Source organism: Chiloscyllium plagiosum, unplaced genomic scaffold (genome assembly GCF_037043375.1).
Source record: "Chiloscyllium plagiosum isolate Xiang-an unplaced genomic scaffold, Cpla_swu_hap1 HiC_scaffold_5, whole genome shotgun sequence".
In the NCBI taxonomy this organism is placed as follows: Eukaryota; Metazoa; Chordata; class Chondrichthyes; order Orectolobiformes; family Hemiscylliidae; genus Chiloscyllium; species Chiloscyllium plagiosum.
In genome coordinates, this window is record NW_028270143.1 from 68556333 (window position 1) to 68576535 (window position 20203).

The 20203-nt window shown below is 42.1% G+C and overlaps 1 protein-coding gene across 1 annotated transcript in view; it reads right to left on the bottom strand.

Moving 5' to 3' along the window:
• Positions 1-20203, bottom strand: part of dazl (deleted in azoospermia-like) — a 114742-nt gene that overhangs the window by 43267 nt on the left and 51272 nt on the right. The window contains exons 5-6 of the mRNA XM_087987766.1: positions 8032-8098; positions 7129-7256 (exon numbers count right to left, since the gene is read on the bottom strand). Coding sequence (XP_087843892.1) covers positions 7129-7256; positions 8032-8098 — 195 coding nt within the window. The remainder of the gene's footprint in view (positions 1-7128; positions 7257-8031; positions 8099-20203) is intronic.

The following is a 20203-nucleotide window of genomic DNA, read 5'->3' on the forward strand; positions in this document are numbered from 1 at the left end:
GAAAAGCACAGCAGGTCAGGCAGCATCTGAAGGGCAGAAGAATTGACGTTTCGGGCATAAACCCTTCATCGCGATGAATGGCTTATACCTGGAAAGTCGATTGTCCTAGTTCTCGGATGCTGCCTGACCTGCTGCGCTTTCCCAGCAACACACACTTGACAGCTGCGTAAAACCCTTGTTAGGCCGCATTTGGATTAGTGCATGCAGTTCTGGTTGCCACAAGTAATCAGAAGGACGTGGAAACTTGAGTGTGCAGAGAAGGTTCACCACAATGTAGCTAATGTCCATGAGAACAGGCAATAAGGAAAAGGTTAAGATTAAGATTATTTTCACTGGAAAGAGGGCGACTGAGAGAAGACCTGATAGAGGTCTACAAAATTATGATAGGTATAGATAGGGTAGATAGTCAAAGGCTTTTTCCCCCAGGGGTGAACTTTTAATTACAAGGGGGTGTGGGCTCAAGGTGAGAGGGGAAAGTTTGAGAGAGATGTGAGAGGGAAGGTTTTCAAGAAAAGACTGATAGGAGCCTGGAATGCACAGCCCGAAGAAAAGAATGTTAGCAACATTTAACAGGCATCTGGATGGTTACATGAATAGGGAGGGAATACAGGCATACAAATCTATTAAGGGCAGAAGGTTTTATCATTAATTTAGTTAGGGCATGATGATCGGCACAGGCTCGGAGGACTGAAGGGCCTATTCCTATGCTGTGCTTCGCTTTGGTTCTTTGGGCCATTCTTAGAGTAGTGCTCTACCAAGCTTTGGTAGTCAGCCAAACTTCGTTTGATCTCACTAATCTAAAGGAAAACACATTGTAAAGCAAATACAGTTGACTAGATTGAAAGAAGTACAAGTAAAGTACGTTTGAGACCTTAGAAAGTGAGGAAATGAAAGGCCAAACTTTGCACCTTCTGTGCTTGCCTGGGAAGGTGAGAGAGCATTAGGAATGGCACAAAGAAGGATTAGACTAGGGTGTGTTGCTTTTCCAGCAACACACCCTCCACTCTGATCTCCAGCATCTGCAGTCCTCACCTGCTCCTTTTTATGTCACAATGGGAACAGTTCTTGTGGAATGCTGCAAGTGGAAGGAAGGGAGGGGAACATGCGTTTGGTGGTCGAACCCTGCTGGAGGTGGCAGATATGATGAGAGGATTCTTTGAATCTAGAGACAACTAGGGTAACTATGGAGGGGATGTCCACAGCTCACAAGTGAATAAAAGCTTGTGGACTAGAAAGTGAGAATAAAGGGGAATTCTACCTTGCTCTGGGAGAAGTGGAAAACAGAGGATGGAAGAAATGTGGGAATCGAGTCCAACATGTCAACCACAGTTTGTTGGCCGGGGCGACCAAGGGAAACAAAGTAGGAATAAACGGGTCTTTTTCAAAGTGGAAGATGGTAAACCGTAGAGATCAATGCTAGGGTCCCAGCTGTTCTCAACAGAAAAAAAGAGCATTATATGTTTCCAAGATCTCTGACAGCACAAAACTAGGTAGGGTTGAGTGTGTTGTTAATGGGCATGCTAGGTGGAGCATCAGGACTGCCAAAAATAAAGTGACAGCCTGATGAATAGACAACATGGGACCATTTGCATGCCAATCAGCAGCAGCAGACAGGGAGCAACTTCAGAACCAATAGATAAGATCTAAAGTTCTGCAATCCTATCAGAGTTGTGAATGGTGGTGGACAATTAAACAATTTATTGGAGGAGGTAGTTCCAAACATCCCCATCATGGATTATGAGGGAGAAAACTAATCAGTGCAAAAGGCAAGGCTGAAACATTTGCAACAAACTTCAGTCACAAGTGCCAAATGGACGATCATCCAAATGGATGCCTCCTCCAGAGAACCCCAGATCCTACAGAAATGAGCCTTTAGCCAATTTGATTCACGTTGCATGATATCAAGAAGCAACTGAAAGGAAAAGACTATGGGCTCTGGCAACATTGTGGCGACAGTAGTGAAGGCATATGCTCCAGAATTTGATAGTTTCCTAGCCAAGCTATTCCAGTAAGCTTTGACCTTGGCATCAACTGACAATGTGAAAAATTACAGATGTGCTCTGGACACAAAGCAGGACAATCCAATCTTTCCAACTACTGTCATATTAGCCTACTCGAAATCATCAGTGCAATGATGGAATGGGTCAGTTTCAGTGCTGCTTTCATACACTCAATGTGGGCTCTGCCACAGCCACTCATATCCAGACCTTTTTATTTCAAAATCCATCTTTGAATGAAGACAAAAGGGACAAGTTGTAGAGGTGAGGAGAGACTGACTGCACTTGAATCAAGGCCACATGAAGTGTCACATCAAGGAGTCCTAAACAAAAACTATAGTCATTGAGAACAGAGGTAAAACACTCCACTTGTTTGAGTCATTCCGATCACAAAAGAAAAATACTTGTTTGCTGGAGGTCAGTCTCAGCTCCAAGGTCTCTCTACAAGAGTTCCTTTGGACCCAAACATCTTCGGTGGCTTCAGTAACATCTCCTCCATTATAAATGTCAGAAGACGTAATGTTCACTGATGATTGTACAAATGTTCATTACCATTTGCAACTCCTCAGATACAGGTTTGATCTGACAAGTAAACCATACAAGTGTCAAACAACGAACATCTCTAGCAAGAGAAAATTAAACCATCATCCCTCAACATTATCATTTTGGTGTTACCACTGCCAAGACCCCACCATTAACATCCTGGGGTTTATCACTGCCCACAAACCGAGCTGGTCTAGACATACAAATACTGTGGCTACAAGTCAGAGGCTAGGAATTCTGCAGAGAGTAACTTATCTCCTGCCTCAACAATGCTGGTTTACCATCTGCATGGCACAAATCAGGAGTATGATTTACCAGGCGTGAACATGACAATGTGGAAAATTGCTCAAGTATGTTCTACGCACAAAAAGCAAGATAAATCCAACTCAATTACTGCCCATCTACTCTTGACTAGTAAACTGATGCAAAGTGTCATCAACAGAAGGACGCGCTGTAAAATGGTCCAGATTAGAAAACGTGTACCTTTAGCAGCCCAGTCTGTTGATAATCACCTTCCCTCATTAAGACAGGCTATGCTGTATTTGCAATATGTGCAAAATAGTAGGCGGCCATATTTTAAAAGCATAACTCTTGTCACTCAGTAATCTCAGTAAGAGTCCGGAGGGAGAGATAGAAGAGAAAAGCTGAGGCACCTGTGACTGTCTCAAGAAAAACACACTGCATCTGCTACTTGGTAGACCTGCATGTATACAAAGAAAAGACAGCACGTCAAAGACTACTACAAGAGATGAAATACAAACTCTCTTGGTTGGTGCATCTCAGGTTGTGGAGTTGATTCCCAGAGAGGTGCATGCCAAAATGATGCCTTGCACCAGAGACAATCCAGTATTAGCTGCAAAGCACATTGCCCTCTTTGCTTGCATCAGACATCCATTCGTGAGCTGATGAATTCAAGGCCATGCAAATAGGGTGACAGAGGTGACGCGCCCTGCTATGTTCTCTTCAGTGATTTCACAAAGGTCAGCTCACCATAGACCCAAAATGTTACATCCACATAAAACTTAAACTATTATCACCTTCACTGCTACCAACAATAGTTGGCTGCTTTAACTCCAAAGCTCCCCACACCCATACTACATATGTCAATTGCGTTTGTCTTGAGGGTCTAAGCCTTTTCTTTTAACTATCGCTTTAACATGCCCAGGTAATTTCAGCAGTTCTGGTACCTCAAGGCAATAGCTCCTCATCACTGCTATTCCTGGTTACTCTGCACAGGTTCCCTGGTTCTGACAGATTTCTGCTTCCATGTCTGGATTTAGAATAGTATAGCAGCCTTTTTAAAAAAATTCACAGAATGATCACTTTCTAATGAGCTTGACAGTAGACCCTTGGCACCAACCTGATGCCACTTGCTGTGAATGATCCAGAGACGCATTTCCTTCCTCTCTTCCAACCTCTTATCCTACGTGAAGGGCTGGAACAGGCAAAATACTAAATTAAACAAACTTAAACATGAAGACAAATTTCTCAATAGATGAACACCACTTAGTGACCTCTCTCAAAACCTTCATGCTTCCAGCCTCAAGTAATTGGTCAGTATAGCCTTCAGAGCAACAAAAATTAGGTCTGACTGAAATAGTCACCAATTTGATAGAATGAGCTAAGCGATTCCACAGTCAACGAATTAGATCAAAGCTCTGCAGTCCTACCACACCCAGTCGTGAATAGTGGTGGATCATTAAACAACAGCTCCACAAATATATCCAACCTCAATGATGGAAGAGCCCAGAACATCACTGCAAGATATAAGGCTGAAACTTTCACAGCAATCTTCAACCAGAGTGGATGATCCAACTCAGCCTCCTCCAGTGATCCCCAGCATTCTAGATATCAGTCTTCAGCCAGTTTGACTACTCCACAAGATATCACGAAACAGTTGGAGGCACTAGGTACTGCAAAGACTATGGGCCCTGACAACATTCCAACAGTAGTGCTCCAGAACTTGCCATTCCCCCAGCCAAGTTGCTCCAGTACAATTACAATGCTGACATCTGCCCTACAATGTGGAAAATTGCCCAAGTACGTCCTGTATGTAGAAAGCAGGACAAATCCAATCCGACCAATTACCGCCCTATCAGTCTACTCTCACATCAACAGTAAAGCAATGGAATGTGTAATCAACAGTGCTATCAAGTGGCACCTACTCAGCAATAATCTGCTCACTGACACCCAGTTTGGGTTCCGCCAGGGCCACTCAATTCCTGACCTCATTATAGCCTTAGTTCAAACATGGGGGAAAAAAAAGAGCTAAAGTCCGGAGGAGAGGGGAGAGTGACTGACATCAAGGCAGCATTGAACCAAGTGTGGCATCAAGGATCCCTGACAAAACTGGAATCAATAGGTATCGGGGCAAACTCACCAGTGGTTGGAGTCATACTGGACACATAGGTAGATGGTGGTGGTTGTTGGAGATCAGTCATCTCAGCTCCAGGATGAGTTCTGCAGGGCTTCAAAAGGTACTGCAGTTCAACAATCTTCAGCTGCTTCAAAGACATTCCCTCCATCATAAGGTCAGAAGTGGGAATGTTCACAGGTGATTGCACAACGCCTCAGATACTGAAGCAGTCCGTGTCCAAATGTAACAAGGTCTGGACAATATCCAGGCTTGGGCTGACAAGTGGCAAGTAACATTTGTGCCACACAAATGCCAAGCTATGACCATCACTAATCAGAGGCAATCAAACCACTGTCCCTTGACACTCAAATGGTGTTACCATTACTGAATCCCCCACTGTCAACATCCTGGAAGTTATTATTGATCAGAAACTCAGCTGGATTCACCACAAATGCAGTGGCTACAAGAGCAGATCAGAGACTAGGAATAATGCGGCAAGTAACTCACCTCCTGAAAACCTGTTCACCATCTACAAAGCACAAGTAAGGAGTGTGATGGAAAACTCCCCACTTGCCTGGATGAGTGCAGCCCCAACAACACTGAAGAAGCTTGACACTATCCAGGACAAAGCCTACTTGACTGACACTAAATCAATTCCCTCCAGCACCACTTAGTAGCAGTGCGTATTATCGACAAGATGCACTGCAGAAATTCACCAAAGCTCCGCAGACAGCACCTTCCAAACCCACGACTACCTCCATCTAGGAAGGGGAGAGCAGCAGATATGTGGGAACACCATCACCTTCAAGTTTCCTCCAAGTTACTCACCATCCTGACTTGGAAATATATTGCCTTCACTACTGCTGGGTCAAAATCCTGGAATTCCCTCTCTAATGGCATGGTGGGTCAACCCACAGCAGGTGGACTGCAGCAGTCCAAGAAGGCAGCTTACCACCACCTTCTCCAGGACAACTAGGGACGGGCAATAAATGCTAGCCAGCCAGTGACACCCACATCCCACAAAATGAATACATCTTTTTTAAAAAAAGTGCTGACAGAAGTTATATTCACTAGCAACTGTGTAAAATTATTCAACATAATTTACAGGAATTCAGTTAAAATGCTGATGAAACGAGCAAAAATAGAAAATAGTAATTAATAAGAGTGAAAATAATGTCACTAGACTAACGATCCAGAACCCAAGACTAAGGTTCTGGGGTCATGGATTCAAATCCTATCGTGAGAGATGAAGAAGGTTGAATTTTATAAAATCAGTGAAACAACTTCAAAAATAAAAATCAACTAATAGCAATCATGTAACCACTAGTCATTATTTTAAAGAATCCATCTGGTTCATCAACGTCCTTTAGGAAAGAAAAATTTACTATTCTTACTGGTCTGCTCTACATATAGAAAGCAGGAGTTCAGCCCCTCAAGCCTGTTCCACCTGACTCCCATATGACTCCAGACCAACAGCAATGTGGTTGACTCTTAACTATTCTCTGAAATGGCCTTACAAGTCAATAGTTTCTGGGCTTTTAGGAAAGGGTGATACATGCTGGCCTAGCAGGCATCACCCACATCCTATAAACAAATAAAACAAGTATTGTCATTACATTACCATCCTTCACAACTTAAATGTGAGCAAGACAATGCCACATTGATATGGGTGAAGTACACTAACTCTCAGTATGATTATGTAAAATCAAGTTTACAGGTCTTTACTTAGATGCCAAAACTTATTCTGCGCTTTAAGTCATAAATTACTGTTAAGAAAACATTGATTTGAAATTAGGATCAGCTAAACATGCAGTTAAAAACTTTTCCGTTAATTGTGGAAGATGAATTGGATCTTGATAAGAGAAAAAAAATGAAGAACGTTAAAAGTGCATGAATGTAATTCATACAAGGATGGCAAAATGTCCCCACAAGTAATGCTGAGGCATAGTTAGTGTATCCCATATAGGAGATATTTTGTCAAATTCACCAAATAGTTGCTTACTTACTTTGTAATGTGCTTTAATTGTGAACTATAAAGGACAACAGAATCATAAAGATATTCATTTCACACATTTGCAGAGTATTGTTTCTGGATTTTTCAACCCCCTTCCAATCATATAACCAGAATTATTTTCTAAAAATACACTACCTAAATAAAATTCATATCTAAAGCAGTAGGTGTTCAAATGGAGTTAAATTTTGTACACAAAACCAGCTCTTAAATTAACTTACTTGTACATACTGAAGAGCTGACCCAGGAAATCCAGGTGATTGAAAGTATGTGTCGGCATTTTGGCACACACAAGGAGTTGGTGATGTTATTAGAGGAGCTGGTCTTGCCTGAACCAAATGAATAGGATCTTGATAAGAAAAAATCAATATTAAAAAAAGTGTATGAATATAATTCATAAAAGAATAGCAAAATGCTATGATTCCCCACAAGTAATGTTGAGGCATAGTTAGTGTATCCCATACAGTAGATATTTTATCAAATTCACCAAATATTTGTTTTACTTGCACTTTAATCTGCTTTAAATTAGAACCATGGAAATCTGGCTTTTACCTTTCCAGTTTATTTGCTCACCCACGTGTATTAAAATTGATTGCTTAATAGAACTGTAATAAACTTGAGTTACTGTTAAAGAACAAACAAAAACCTTCTAGCTGTCATCACAATAGAAAATCAGCTTTTGCCAGTGACCATAACAGAAACTTGAGCATTCTTCCATCATTACTCAGGAAGAGTTGAAAAGCAGTCAGATACGAGACTGCTGTAAACAAGCACTTTAAAAAATAAGTAAAATATCAAGACAATATTTTTATTAAAACAAGGAGTGTAAAGCACCATAATATGTAGTCTGATGTATAAGATGCAAACCCACTTATGCATATACTTTGAACTTTATTACATGATGCATTGTTGGGATCAGCACACTCCATTACCAAGAGATAGACAGTAACAGTAGCAGTAGGTGTTCAAACAGTAGCAAACCTTTCAAAACAGAGGGGCAGGGATTGTCTGAATCAAAACCATTACTTTGACCAAAGCACTTCATCCTAATCAAGGATTCAGGTGATAGTCTTCAAATAAAACAATTTATATTTCAGCCACCATGATAAACAAACTCCACTTACATGAATCTTGTTGCTTCCTAATTGCAGGTCCTATCTTCAATTTCTTCCCTTTGAAGCTGATCTGAGACTAAAAAGAAAGCCAATCAACCGATAATTCCAGTGCACCACAAAACATGGCATTTGTCAAGGAATGGATGATCTATTCTGATGATTTGCATTCAATAAAAGGTCACAGTAATCAATTTTAGTCAGTATTGTCAAACTTAAATTTTTGCCTGGTTAAACATCACCACGATTCTACAAATAAAAGAAAGCCAAATAGTCCAAGATTTTGAAGTGTCAAGTATGTTAAGTTACTTCCACAATGCTTGGAACTGCATAAAATACCAATTTCCAGAAAGTCAAATAGAAGGGAGCAAGCTTGAAGCCTAAGTTATGACAAAAACAGATTTTTGTTTAAAAATTAGCTCTATTAATATAACCCAAGGTATGAGGCACAACATATTTTGCATCAAACAGAAGTGACAGGAAATTCCTTTTCTTCAATAGGTGCACTTAATTAAACAGGATCTTTAAAAATTATTCATTTATGTGATATACTTCACTGGCTGGGCCAGTATATGTCACCCTTCTCTAGTACTTCTTGAAGCACTGCAGTCCATGTAATTTAACTACTCTCAAAATGCTGCCCAGAAGGGAACTCTAGGGTATTCCAAGAGTACAACATACTTACCGGAATGATACCTTGATTTCAGGGGTTAAAAGGATTTTAAGTTACTAGGAGAAATTATACAAATTAAGCCTGCTTTCTCTAGAAGTTTAAGGGGTGATCTGATCAAATCCTTTAAGGTATTAACAGAATAAAGGAAGATAAACTACTTCCAGTGGTTGGGGATTGTAGAACTACGAGGCATAGTCTGAGAATTAGGACCAGACTGTTTAGGACAAATATTAAGAAGCACTTAAACACACAAATGGTGGTACATGTTTGGAACTCTCTTCCACAACAGCAGTAAATGCATAATCAGTTGTTAATTTTAAATCTAAGATAGATAGGTTCAGTAATGCTTCACTGCAGTTGTTCCATTCTCATGCAATCCCATATTACAAAAACTTGTGTAATAGCAACACCATTGAAACTAATGGGGCCTTTAAAAAAGTTGACGCTTTAGAAACAGCCTCCTCAATTTGTCAATTGCATTACAGCAAATTGACATAACAAAAGGTGTTGAGGGATATGGGCCGTAGACAGGTATATGGAGTGAGGCCACAGATCAGCCATGATTTCCGTTAATGATGGAACAGTCTCAAAGGACTCAAATGGTCAATTCATGTCCCTATGACGACTTCACAACACTGAAGTGGTGGCAATATTTCCAAGTCAGGCTACTGAATGCCTTGGAGAGGACATAGAGAGGTAATGTACTAACAGAAACAGAAAGGGAGAGGTCACCCTGTTGGGAGCTTTCTATCGGCCTCTGAATTGTTCCAGCGATGTACAGGAAAGGATAGCAAAGATAATTCTAGAGAGGAGTGAGAGTAACAGTGGACTTTAACTTCCCCAATATTGACTGGGAATACGATAGCTCAAGTAGTTTACATGGGCCAGTTTTTGTTCAATGTGTGCAGGAGGATTTTCTGACATAGTATGTAGACAGGCCAACAAGGGTAGATGCCATATTGGCTTTGGTACTGGGGAATGAACCTGGCCAGGTATTAGATTTGGAGGTAGGTGAGCACTTTGGCAATAGTGACCATAATTCGGTTAGGTTTACAATAGCAATGGGCAGGGATAGGTATGTACTGCAGGGAAAGAGGTAAAATTGGGGGAAAGGCAACGATGCTTTTAGGCAAGATTTAGGATGGGGAAGGAAACTGCAGGGAATGGACACCCTTAAGTATGGAGCTTATTCAAGGAACAGATATTGCAGGTCCTTGATAATTATACACCTATCAGGCAGGGAGGTAGTTGTCGAGAGAAGGAGCCATGGTTTACTAAAGAAGTTGAAGCTCTTGTCAAGGGGAAGGCAGTGGCTTAGGTGAGGATGAGGCGTGAAGCCTCAGTTAGGGGACTTGAGAGTTATAAGTTAGCCAGAAAAGATCTAAAGAGAGGGCTAAGAAGAGCCAGGAGGAGACATGAGAAGCTGTTGGCAGATAGGATCAAGGAAAACACTAAAAGCCTTCTATAGGTATATCAGGAATAAAAGAATGACCAGAGTAAGATTAGGGCCAGAGATAGTAGTGGAAAGTTGTGTGTGGAATCTGAGGTCATACGGAAAGCGCTTAATGAATACTTTTCATCAGTATTCACATTGGAAAAGGACAATGTTAGTGAGAATACGGAGATACAGGCTACAAGATTGGATGGGATTATGGTTGACAAAGGGGAGGTTTTAGTAATTTTGGAAGATCTGAAAATAGGCAAGACCCCCTTGGCCAGATAGGATTCTCTGGGAAGCCAGGGAAGAGATTGTAGAGCCTCTGGCTTCGCTCTTTATGTCATCATTGTCAACAGCAGTAGTGGCAGAAGAATGGAGGGTAACAAATATTGTACCCTTGTTTAAAGAAGGGAAGTAGGGACAACCCTGGTAATTAAAGGCCAGTGAACCTTACTGCGTTTATGGGTAAGAGATAGGATTCATAATCATCTGGAAAGGAATAATTTGATCAGAGATAGTCAATACGGTTTTGAGAAGGGTAGGTCGTGCCTCACTAACCTTAGAGTTATTCAAGGTGGTGACCAAACAGATGGATGAAGGTAAAACAGTTGATGTTGACGTATATGGACTTCAGTAAAGCGTTTGATAAAGTTCCACATTGTCGGCTATTGCACAGTATGCAGACTTTTGAGATCGAGGGTGATTTAGCGGTTTGGATCAGAACTTGGCTAGTTGAACAAAGACAGAGGGTGGTAGTTGATGGGAAATGTTCATCTTGGAGCTCAGTTACCAGGGGCAAGGATCTTTTTTGGGGCCATTGCTGTTTCTCATTTTCTTAAATGATCTGGACGTGGGCATAAAAGGATGGGTTAGTAAATTTGTAGATGATACTAAGGTAGGTAGAGTTGTGGATAGTGCCAAAGAATATTGTGGGTTACAGAGGGACATAAAGAAGATGCAGAGCTGGCTGAGAGGTGGCAAATGGAGTTTAATGCAGAAAAGTGTGAGGTAGCTCACTTCAGAAGTAGTAACAGGAATGCACAGCACTGAGCTAATGGTAAAATACTTGGCAGTGTAAGATGAACAGAGAGATCTCGGTATCCTGGTGTTTCTGAAAGTTGTCACCCACTTGTTAAGGCGGCACGTGGAGGGTGGAGAGAAGGTGGAGAGTTGACTTAATTCAGACGAGTAAGATAATAAGAGGGTTAGACAGGGTGGACAGTGACAGCCTTTTTCTTTGTGAAGGCTAACACGAGTGGACATAGATTTAGGACAGATATTAGGGGTAGTTTCTTATTCAGGAGGAGGAGTGTGGAATTGCCTGCCTGCAATAGTAATAGACTTGCCAACATTAAGGGCATTTAAATGGGCACTGGACATACATATGGATAATAATGGAATGGATTAGGTTAGATGGGCATCAGATATTTTCACAGTGTGGCGCAACATCGAGGGCCGAAGGGCCTGTACTGTGCTGTTACATTCTATGTTCTAATATATTCACTGCCCTTGTCCTTCTGGATGGCAATGCTTGTGGGTTGTTGTCAAAGGAACCTTGATAAACTACTGTAGTATATCTTGTAGATAGCACACAGTACTGCAACTGAACATTGGTGACGCAGGGAAAGAATGTTTACATATATACTGCCAATCAAACCAGCAACTTGTTCATAAATGGTGTCAAGCTTTTCAAGTGTTCTTGAAGGTACACTTATGCAGGCAAGTGAGAATTATTCCATCACACTCCTGATGTAAGTCTTATAGATAGTGGACAGCCATTGCGGAGTCAGGGGGTGATATGCAGACAGGTAAATAATAAACCTGATAATGTAGATGTTCCTACCAGGGAAGGAACAAAACCTGACCTCCTGTGTAAGACAGACAAGCCAAGTGACTAAAGTGATAGTACAGGAACACGGAGGCAAAAGTGAGGACTGCAGATGCTGGAAACCAGAGTTTAGATCAGAGTGGTGCTGGAAAAGCACAGGTCAGGCAGCATCTGAGCAGGAAAATCAACATTTCGGGCAAAAGCCCTTCAAGTGTTAGTAGGGGAACACCGAGTCTAGTAATCAGATTTCTACTGGTTTTAAAAAAGTTATAAAAAAAGATAAGCCTTCCATAAAAATTCAAGTTTTGTTTTTAAATTAGAATAAGCCAAGTTTTAATGGTATGATTAAAAAAAAACTTTCAAAAGTTGGAATAGACTGCTCACTGGTAAAGGGATATCTGATAAGTGGAAGGCTTTCAAAAAATGTGATAACCGGCATTCAGTCATTACGTTCTTGTTAGAATGAAAGGTAAAGCTCGTACGATTACAGAACAGTGGATGAATGAAGGATATTGAAGTGCTAGTCACGAATTTTTAAAAATCACAAATACAGACAACGGAGGTCAAATGGATCTCCTGAACAGTAAAAAGAGTACAGGGGCATTCTTAAGAGGGAGATAAGGAAGGCAAAAAGGGAATATGAGATAGCCTCAGGGATCAAGGTCAACCGAGGCAAGAGCGAGGCCATGCCTTCGGGAAGTGGGCCGACCAATCCCTAATCCCCTTCACCGTCAGGACCGACCACCTGAAGGTGCTGGGGCGTGCGCCAAGTCTTGGGAGGAGCGAATCAGCAAAGTGAGGCAGAATCTGGGCAGATGGAAGTTACAATCGCTCTCCATCGCAGGAAAAAACCTGGTCATCAGGTGTGAGGCACTGTCATTGCTGTTATACGTGGCACAGGTCTGGCCTATTCCCAGAACCTGTGCCGCTGCAGTCACCCGGGCCATTTTCCAATTTATATGGAGATCAAAGAGGGACCGGGTCTGAAGGGATTCAATGTATAAAGATCTGGGCAAAGGGGGAAAAAATACACCCAATGCCACCCTCATCTTTGTGTGTGTCTGCATCAAGCGGTGTATGGACTCCCGGTACGCAAACACCAAGTATCACTGCGTACTAAGGTTCTACCTGTCCCCGGTGTTGCGAAGGATGGACCTGGCCTCGCTGCCGCCGAACGCTCCGAGTAATTGGACCGTTCAGTATCACCCGTCCTTCGTGGAGAAGTTTATGAAGAAAAACACCTTTGACCATAAGTCCATTAGGAAGTGGTCAGCACGTAGTGTCCTTGAGACCCTTCGGGAAAAGGAGAGGGCGGATCCTATCGAGCAGTTCCCTGAGCAAACTGTCAAAGCCATTTGGCAGAATGCCTCATCGCCAGAACTTTCCAACAAGCACCAAGACATAGCTTGGCTGGTGGTGAGAAGAACTCTGCCTGTGAGATCCTTTAGGCACGCCTGGACACTCTCCCGCACTGCACGCTGCCCTCGAAGCGGCTGCGGGGGAGGAGATAAGACTGTCATACACCTCCTTCTGGAATGTGCCTATGCAGAAGTAGTCTGGAGAGGAATGCAGTGGTGTTCATCGAGGTTCGCCCCAAGCAGCGCCGTGACGCGAGACTCCGTGCTCTAGGGTCTGTTCCCCGGGACGCACACCGAGACGAACCTCAACTGCGCCTGGAGGATCATCAACTCGGTGAAGGATGCTCTCTTGGCAGTCCGAAACCTGTTGATCTTCCAGCTGAAGGAGTTGACCCCGACTGAGAGTTGCAGACTGGCACATTCCAAGGTCCAGGACTACGTGTTGAAGGACGCGCTGAAGCTTGGGGCAGCAGCTGCCAAGGCACGGTGGGGAAAGACCATCGTGTAACATCTGCCTGTCTGAGAAGAACAGGGGGCCCATTCAGTCATTTGGGCTCTGCTGACGCCTCAGCTAAATATATGGATATGATTGATAAATGTACAGACCTGTATATACAAATAATAAATTCTGATCTCTGTATGCAAATGTTTATGTATGTATGGCATGACCAACTGTACAGACCAAATTATTTTATGAATAAAGTATATTTTTGGAAAAAAAAATCTCATGTAGGCGACTTCTACTGCCTTCCAAGGCTACACAAAGTCAACACACCTGGACGTCCCATCATATCAGGCAATGGGACCCGCTGTGAGAACCTCTGGAAACCAATTGTACAGGGGACCCCCAGCTTCAGTTGCGACACTACAGATTTCTTACAGCAACTCAGCACCCACAGACTAGTTGAACCAGGAACATTCCTGGTCACAATGGACATTTCAACACACTACACCAACATCCCCCACAACAACAGCATCGGGGCAACAGCCTCAGTACTCAACACCAACAACTGCCAATCTTTGAGCAGCATACTACAACTCATCCACTTTATCCTAGACCACAACATTTTCACCTTTGACAACCAATTCTTCATCCAGACACGTGGAACGGCCATGGGGACCAAATTTGCACCCCAATATGTCAACATCTTCATATACAAGTTTGAACAATACTTCTTTTCTGCACAGGACATCCATCAGCACTACACACCAGATATACTGATGACATTTTCTTCTTCTGGACCTATGGTGAGGAGTCACTGAAACAACTACAGTGATGCCATGGAACTTCATCCCACCACCATACTTATCATGGACCATTCTTTAGTACCTGTCTCGTTCTTGGACAGATGCATCTCCACCAAGGACGTGGACCTCAGTACCTCACTCTACCACAAACCCACAGATAGTCTCACGATACTGCACTTCTCTAGCTTCCACCCAAAACATATTAAAACAACCATCACCTACGGGCAAGCCCTCCGCATACACAGTATCTGTTTGGATGAGGAGGAACGTGACGACACTTGAAAGTGCTCAAGGATGCCCTCATAAGCTTGGGGTATGATGCTCAAGTCATCAACCATCAGTTCCAATGTTCCACAGAAAGAAATTGGAATGACCTCCTCAGGAAAGGAGATTACAGGCTGCAACAGACAGGGTTCCCTTCATTATCCAGTACTTCATGGGAGCTGAACAACTAAGTCATGTTCTTCGCAGCCTGCAACACATTATCGATGAGGATGAGCAACTCGCCAAGACCTTCCCCACGCCTCCTCTTCTCACCTTTAAACCATCAAACCTTAAACAGATTACGATTCATAGCAAACTGCCCAGCTTTTAGAACACCACCACCGTACAACCCTGCCACAGCAGCCACTGCAAGACGAGTCAAAGTATTGACACGGGTAACAACATGACATGTGGGGATACTCCCACCATGTATGCAGCAAGTACTATTGTGACTCGGCCAACGTGGTGTCTCTCATACACTGCAGGCAAAGATACCCGGAGGCATGGTACATTGGCAAGACGGAGCAGACACTACAACAACTGATGAATGGACATGGCACAATAATCATCAGGCAGGAGTGCTCCCTCCCAGTCGGGGAACACTTTAGCAGTCCAGGACATTTGGCCTCAGTCTGGGATGTTCAGCCTTGGACCTTCGAGTGACCATCCTCCAAGACTGACTTCAGGAGGAGCAACAATGCAGAGTGGCTGAGCAGAAGCTGATAGCAAGTTTGTACCTATGGGAATGGCCTCAACCAGGACTTTGGGTTCATGTCACACTACAGGTGACCCCACTGCACTATACACTCTCCTTCACACACCCACGCAGACCCTCCCTCATACACAAACTCTCTGATACGCATACACATACATCCCTGCACTCACGTCGACACACATATCCTCTCTCACATCTAACCAAGCTTACACACACGCTTATGGGGTGAACTTGTTTTTGCAGAATTACATTTTATTTTGCTGCATGAATCCATGTAAAACTCCTTAGAACTATACAGAGGGTTTGGTCAGTCTGACATAGCATTGGAACACAGACAGACTTCACACTTGTTAAAAACCTGAGCTTGAGAATGTAATTTAAATGTAGTTCTGGAATTTACATATCAAAAAGAACAGAAACCAGAATATCCCGTTATAAAAGATGAAAGTTGCAATCTAAGATTTTTTACTGTATCACATCTCCATGACACTGGACTCCTTTGACTATAAATTCTGTGAGCATGATCTTAACCTCCACCATCTGCGCTCCATATGCTTGTGCTTCCAAATAAACCTATTGGACTATAACCTGGTGTTGTGAGATTTTTAACTTTGTAATAAGCGTATGGCAAATATTAAGAACAAGAGAGAGTCTCCTGGTCAGACTTGTGTGGTGTGGAATAGTGTGCCACAATCCAGTTTTCAAAAAAAAAAAACAGCTAGCAAATTCCACACACACCACACCCCTCTGCCCTGCCCATTATAGGTTGTGGAAAGTAGCCAAGCATTAAGAATCTGCAACAAGGATGTGCAAATATACCAATAACTAATTATTTTCAACTCTCACCGATATGAGCATTTGTATTTCAAATGTTTAAACAGTTGGCTATTTAAATAACATCAGTTTAAAATATTAAACTATCGACATTGTGTCCAGAAATATTTACATTTACTCTTAAAGTGCAAGTTAAGGACTTTAACAGGAAGACAATGAAAATATTGTCTGTTTGACCTCAGCAGTTGAAATTGCCTGAGATTTGGGTTTCCCTCATGTAAATAGCACCCCATCCCCTAATAGTGTCCTGCTCATCGTTTTTCAAATGTTTGCCAAGTCTCCACACCTCCACAGGAATCTAAGCCCAAGAATATGTAAAAACCCACAAGCTACAATACAAAAACAGAAGTAGGGGTACACATTTTTGAATTACTTAACTCAAAATTAAGTGCACGAAGATAACCAGCTCAAACAAAATATTGCGAATGTGGAGAAACAGAAAATGCGTTTGTAGCAAGTGTGTGTAATAGGCTGGATTTTCATGGCTCTGAGGCATGGCTGGAAAAACATGTTGGGTGGGGTGGCCAGCAGTTCCTCCTCCATTTCCACAATAGGCCACTATCACATCAGGGAAATGAAGACAGAAATCCTCTGACTTTTTCTGAAAAAATGACAGCATTTTGGGTTCAATGTCACGGTTAGCTTTGTTAATGTTCATGGGCATTGACATAGCAGTATGGTGGAGGAAGAGGAGGGTGGCGGGGGGGAAACAATGGCTTGGAGCCAAGATGAGTTTACAAGGAAATTTGAAGTGATTTCAACCTCCTTCACTATTCACCAAGTGATACAAGTTGCGTATGTTCATTCAAGTGAGCATGACAGCCCTGTTGCATCTTTTCTCATTGCTTTTGCATCTTGGACATCTACTGAGGTAACAGTAATGAAACCTTTTTCCTATTGACATGCCCCAGAAAATCAATGTACCTCTTCCAAAACTTACCATCCACCATATCCTTTTCCTTTGTGAATACTTTAAAAACCTCACCCACTACCTCCAACTCCATGCACCAATTCGCTTTCTCCTAGAGTGGATCTACCTTTTCCCTAGCTACCCTCTTGCTCCTTACATGTATAAAATATCTTTGGATTTTCCTTAATCCTGTTTGCCAAAGACATTTCACGGCCCGTTTTAGCCTTAATTCCTTGTTAGAATTCTTTCCTGCTCTTTCTTCTTCAAGGACTCAGTCTGTCATCAGTTTCCTAAACCTTATGCGTGCTTCCTTTATCCTCCCAGCAACTTCTCATGATCCAACGTTCCCTGATCTTGCCATCCTTATCATTCACTTTCACAGGAACATGCTGGTCCTGAAGTTAAATCTACTGGCCTTTCAAAGATTCCAACATGACAGATGTGTATTTACCCTCAAACAGCCAATCCATATTTCCTAGTTCCTGCCTAATATTGTGGTAGCTAGCCTTCCCCCAATTTAATACTTTCACCTGAAGACTACCTTTGCTCCGATCCATAAGTAATTTAATACTTATGGAATTATGGTCATTGTTTCCAAAATACTTCGGCACTGAAACTTTGATCACCTAGCTGGGCTCATTCCTCAATACGACGTCTTTATGGCCCCTTCCCTATTTTGATTATACCTATTGTTTTAAAACAACATCCTGAACACACTTAACAAAAACGCCCCCATCCAAACCATTGGCACTAATAAAGTCCCAGTCAATAAAAGGCAAGTTAAAATCATCCATCACAGCCATTTGTTGTTACCTTTTCCCATGTGTCCACATTTGTTCCTCTATCACTTGTTGGGAGGTCTTCAATACAATCCTGTCAAAGTGATTGCACCTTTTTATTCCTGAGCTCTATCCATATGGCCTCACAGATTGAGTCCTCCAAAGTGTCCTCCCTCTGTTGCGATATTCTCCCTTATCATTAACGCAAACATGCCCCCTCCCCCACCTCTTACATTCCCCTCTCTTGCCTGAAATATCTATATCCTGGAACTTTAAGCTACTAACCTTGTCCCTCTCTCAACCAAAGTGCCTCTATTTCCCCTTAGGCTAACACTTTAAAGTGGCAAACCCAATTTTAAGCCTTTTAAAAGCTGGGGCCCTGCAAAATCTGACCTCGGAGCAATTTCAAGACAAAATCATGATCACAAGAAAACTTCCATCTCCTAATCTCCGCTTCCAACCTGAAAATCTAGCACAATGTTTCAGGTCACAACCTTCCTTTATGAAGGATGAAATCAGCATATTTCTGCAAATCAGAATAAAAATTCAACTTACCGTCAGAGAAAAAGTAACATCAGAAAACAACTCACAATCAAAATCCAAGTTCCAATTTATTTGGGAGTTAAATACCAACAATTAGTATTAATGATAAAATACAGAAATTTTCACCCTGATATTTTAAAGACCCGAATTTGAAGATGACAAAACCTAAAACGTAATGAACTTAGGACGATAGTGACAGACATGTCCTTATCAACTTCAAGGAGAGACAGAAAGGTTGTTGAAATAGACATGAAGCTAGTGTACTTAAACAGAAGTGCATGATCCATTTTGGTAGAAATGACGAGTTGAGACCATTAAACTAAATGGTAGGTTTGAGAATAAGACACAGAAGAATCAGAGAGGTCCACACATAGCAGTCTTTAAAAGGTAACAAGGCGAATTTATATAATTCTTAAAAAAGGCCGACAGGATCCATGACTTTATAAACAGAGGCATACAGACACACATTAACTGCAAAGCAAATTGAGAGCAGGGAGGACTCCAATATCACATTTTAATGCAGGGTGCTCATTCCTCATTTTACTTGTGGCTTGATATCCAAAATTGCAGATGCACACAATAGAATGCAAATTCCAGTAGTTCAAAAGGCAAATCTAAGGTTGGACACTGAAGGAAGTAGAAGAGTGAACGACCTTTGCTGCATCAATGTACAGCAAGGTGTCAGCAAGTGAAAAGCACAAACACCCTACTGTTACAAAATAAAATGATAGTAGCATTGTGTTATGCTTTTCCTGTTCTGAGTGAATCATTAATGTAATTTTGCATTGAAGCCAGAAGTACATTTATCTGCACATTCACCTCGAACTGATGTGTAGTCTTCCATTGATTCCTCATTCCACCATATTAAACAAACTCTACCACAATACTTTTCACAACCATTACCTTCAAGACGACGACCAGCAACCTGAGCGCACAAGAAAAACCAGGCAGCATGCCTTAACAACTAATAACAGTTTTGAAGGAGGGTCACTGGACACAAATGTTAACTCTGATTTCTCTCCACAGATAATGCAAGACCCGAGACTTACGAGCAATTTCTATTTTTGTTGCCTTAATTAATAACTACTGTCCAGCAGCTCGGACATCCATTATGAAGTGCTTCGAAAGGTTAGTAATGGCACTCCAGCCTCTCAGATTGCCTTGATCCTCTAGAATTCGCCTTCCAAAACAGGTCCATGACAGATGCCATCTGGATAACAAGGACACCTACATCACACTCCTATTCACTGGACTGCAACACCATGATTCTAACCAAACTCATCTCTAAACTCCGAGATCTAGAACTCAGCTCCCCTCTAGTCAACTGTATCCTTGATTTATTGAACCACAGACTGCAGTCAGTAAGAGTAGGTGACAATAGCTCCTCCACGAATATCCTCAACACCAGTGCCCACAAGGCTGTGTACTCAGCCCCTTACTATACTCCTGACACACTCACGCCTGTGTGGCCAAATTTAGCTCCAACTCCATTTAGAAGTTTGCTGATGACACCTTTGTAATGAGTCAGATCTGAAACAGCAAGATAGCGCAGGAAAGATAGAGCTTAGTGGCATAGTTTCAGCAAAACAAAAGG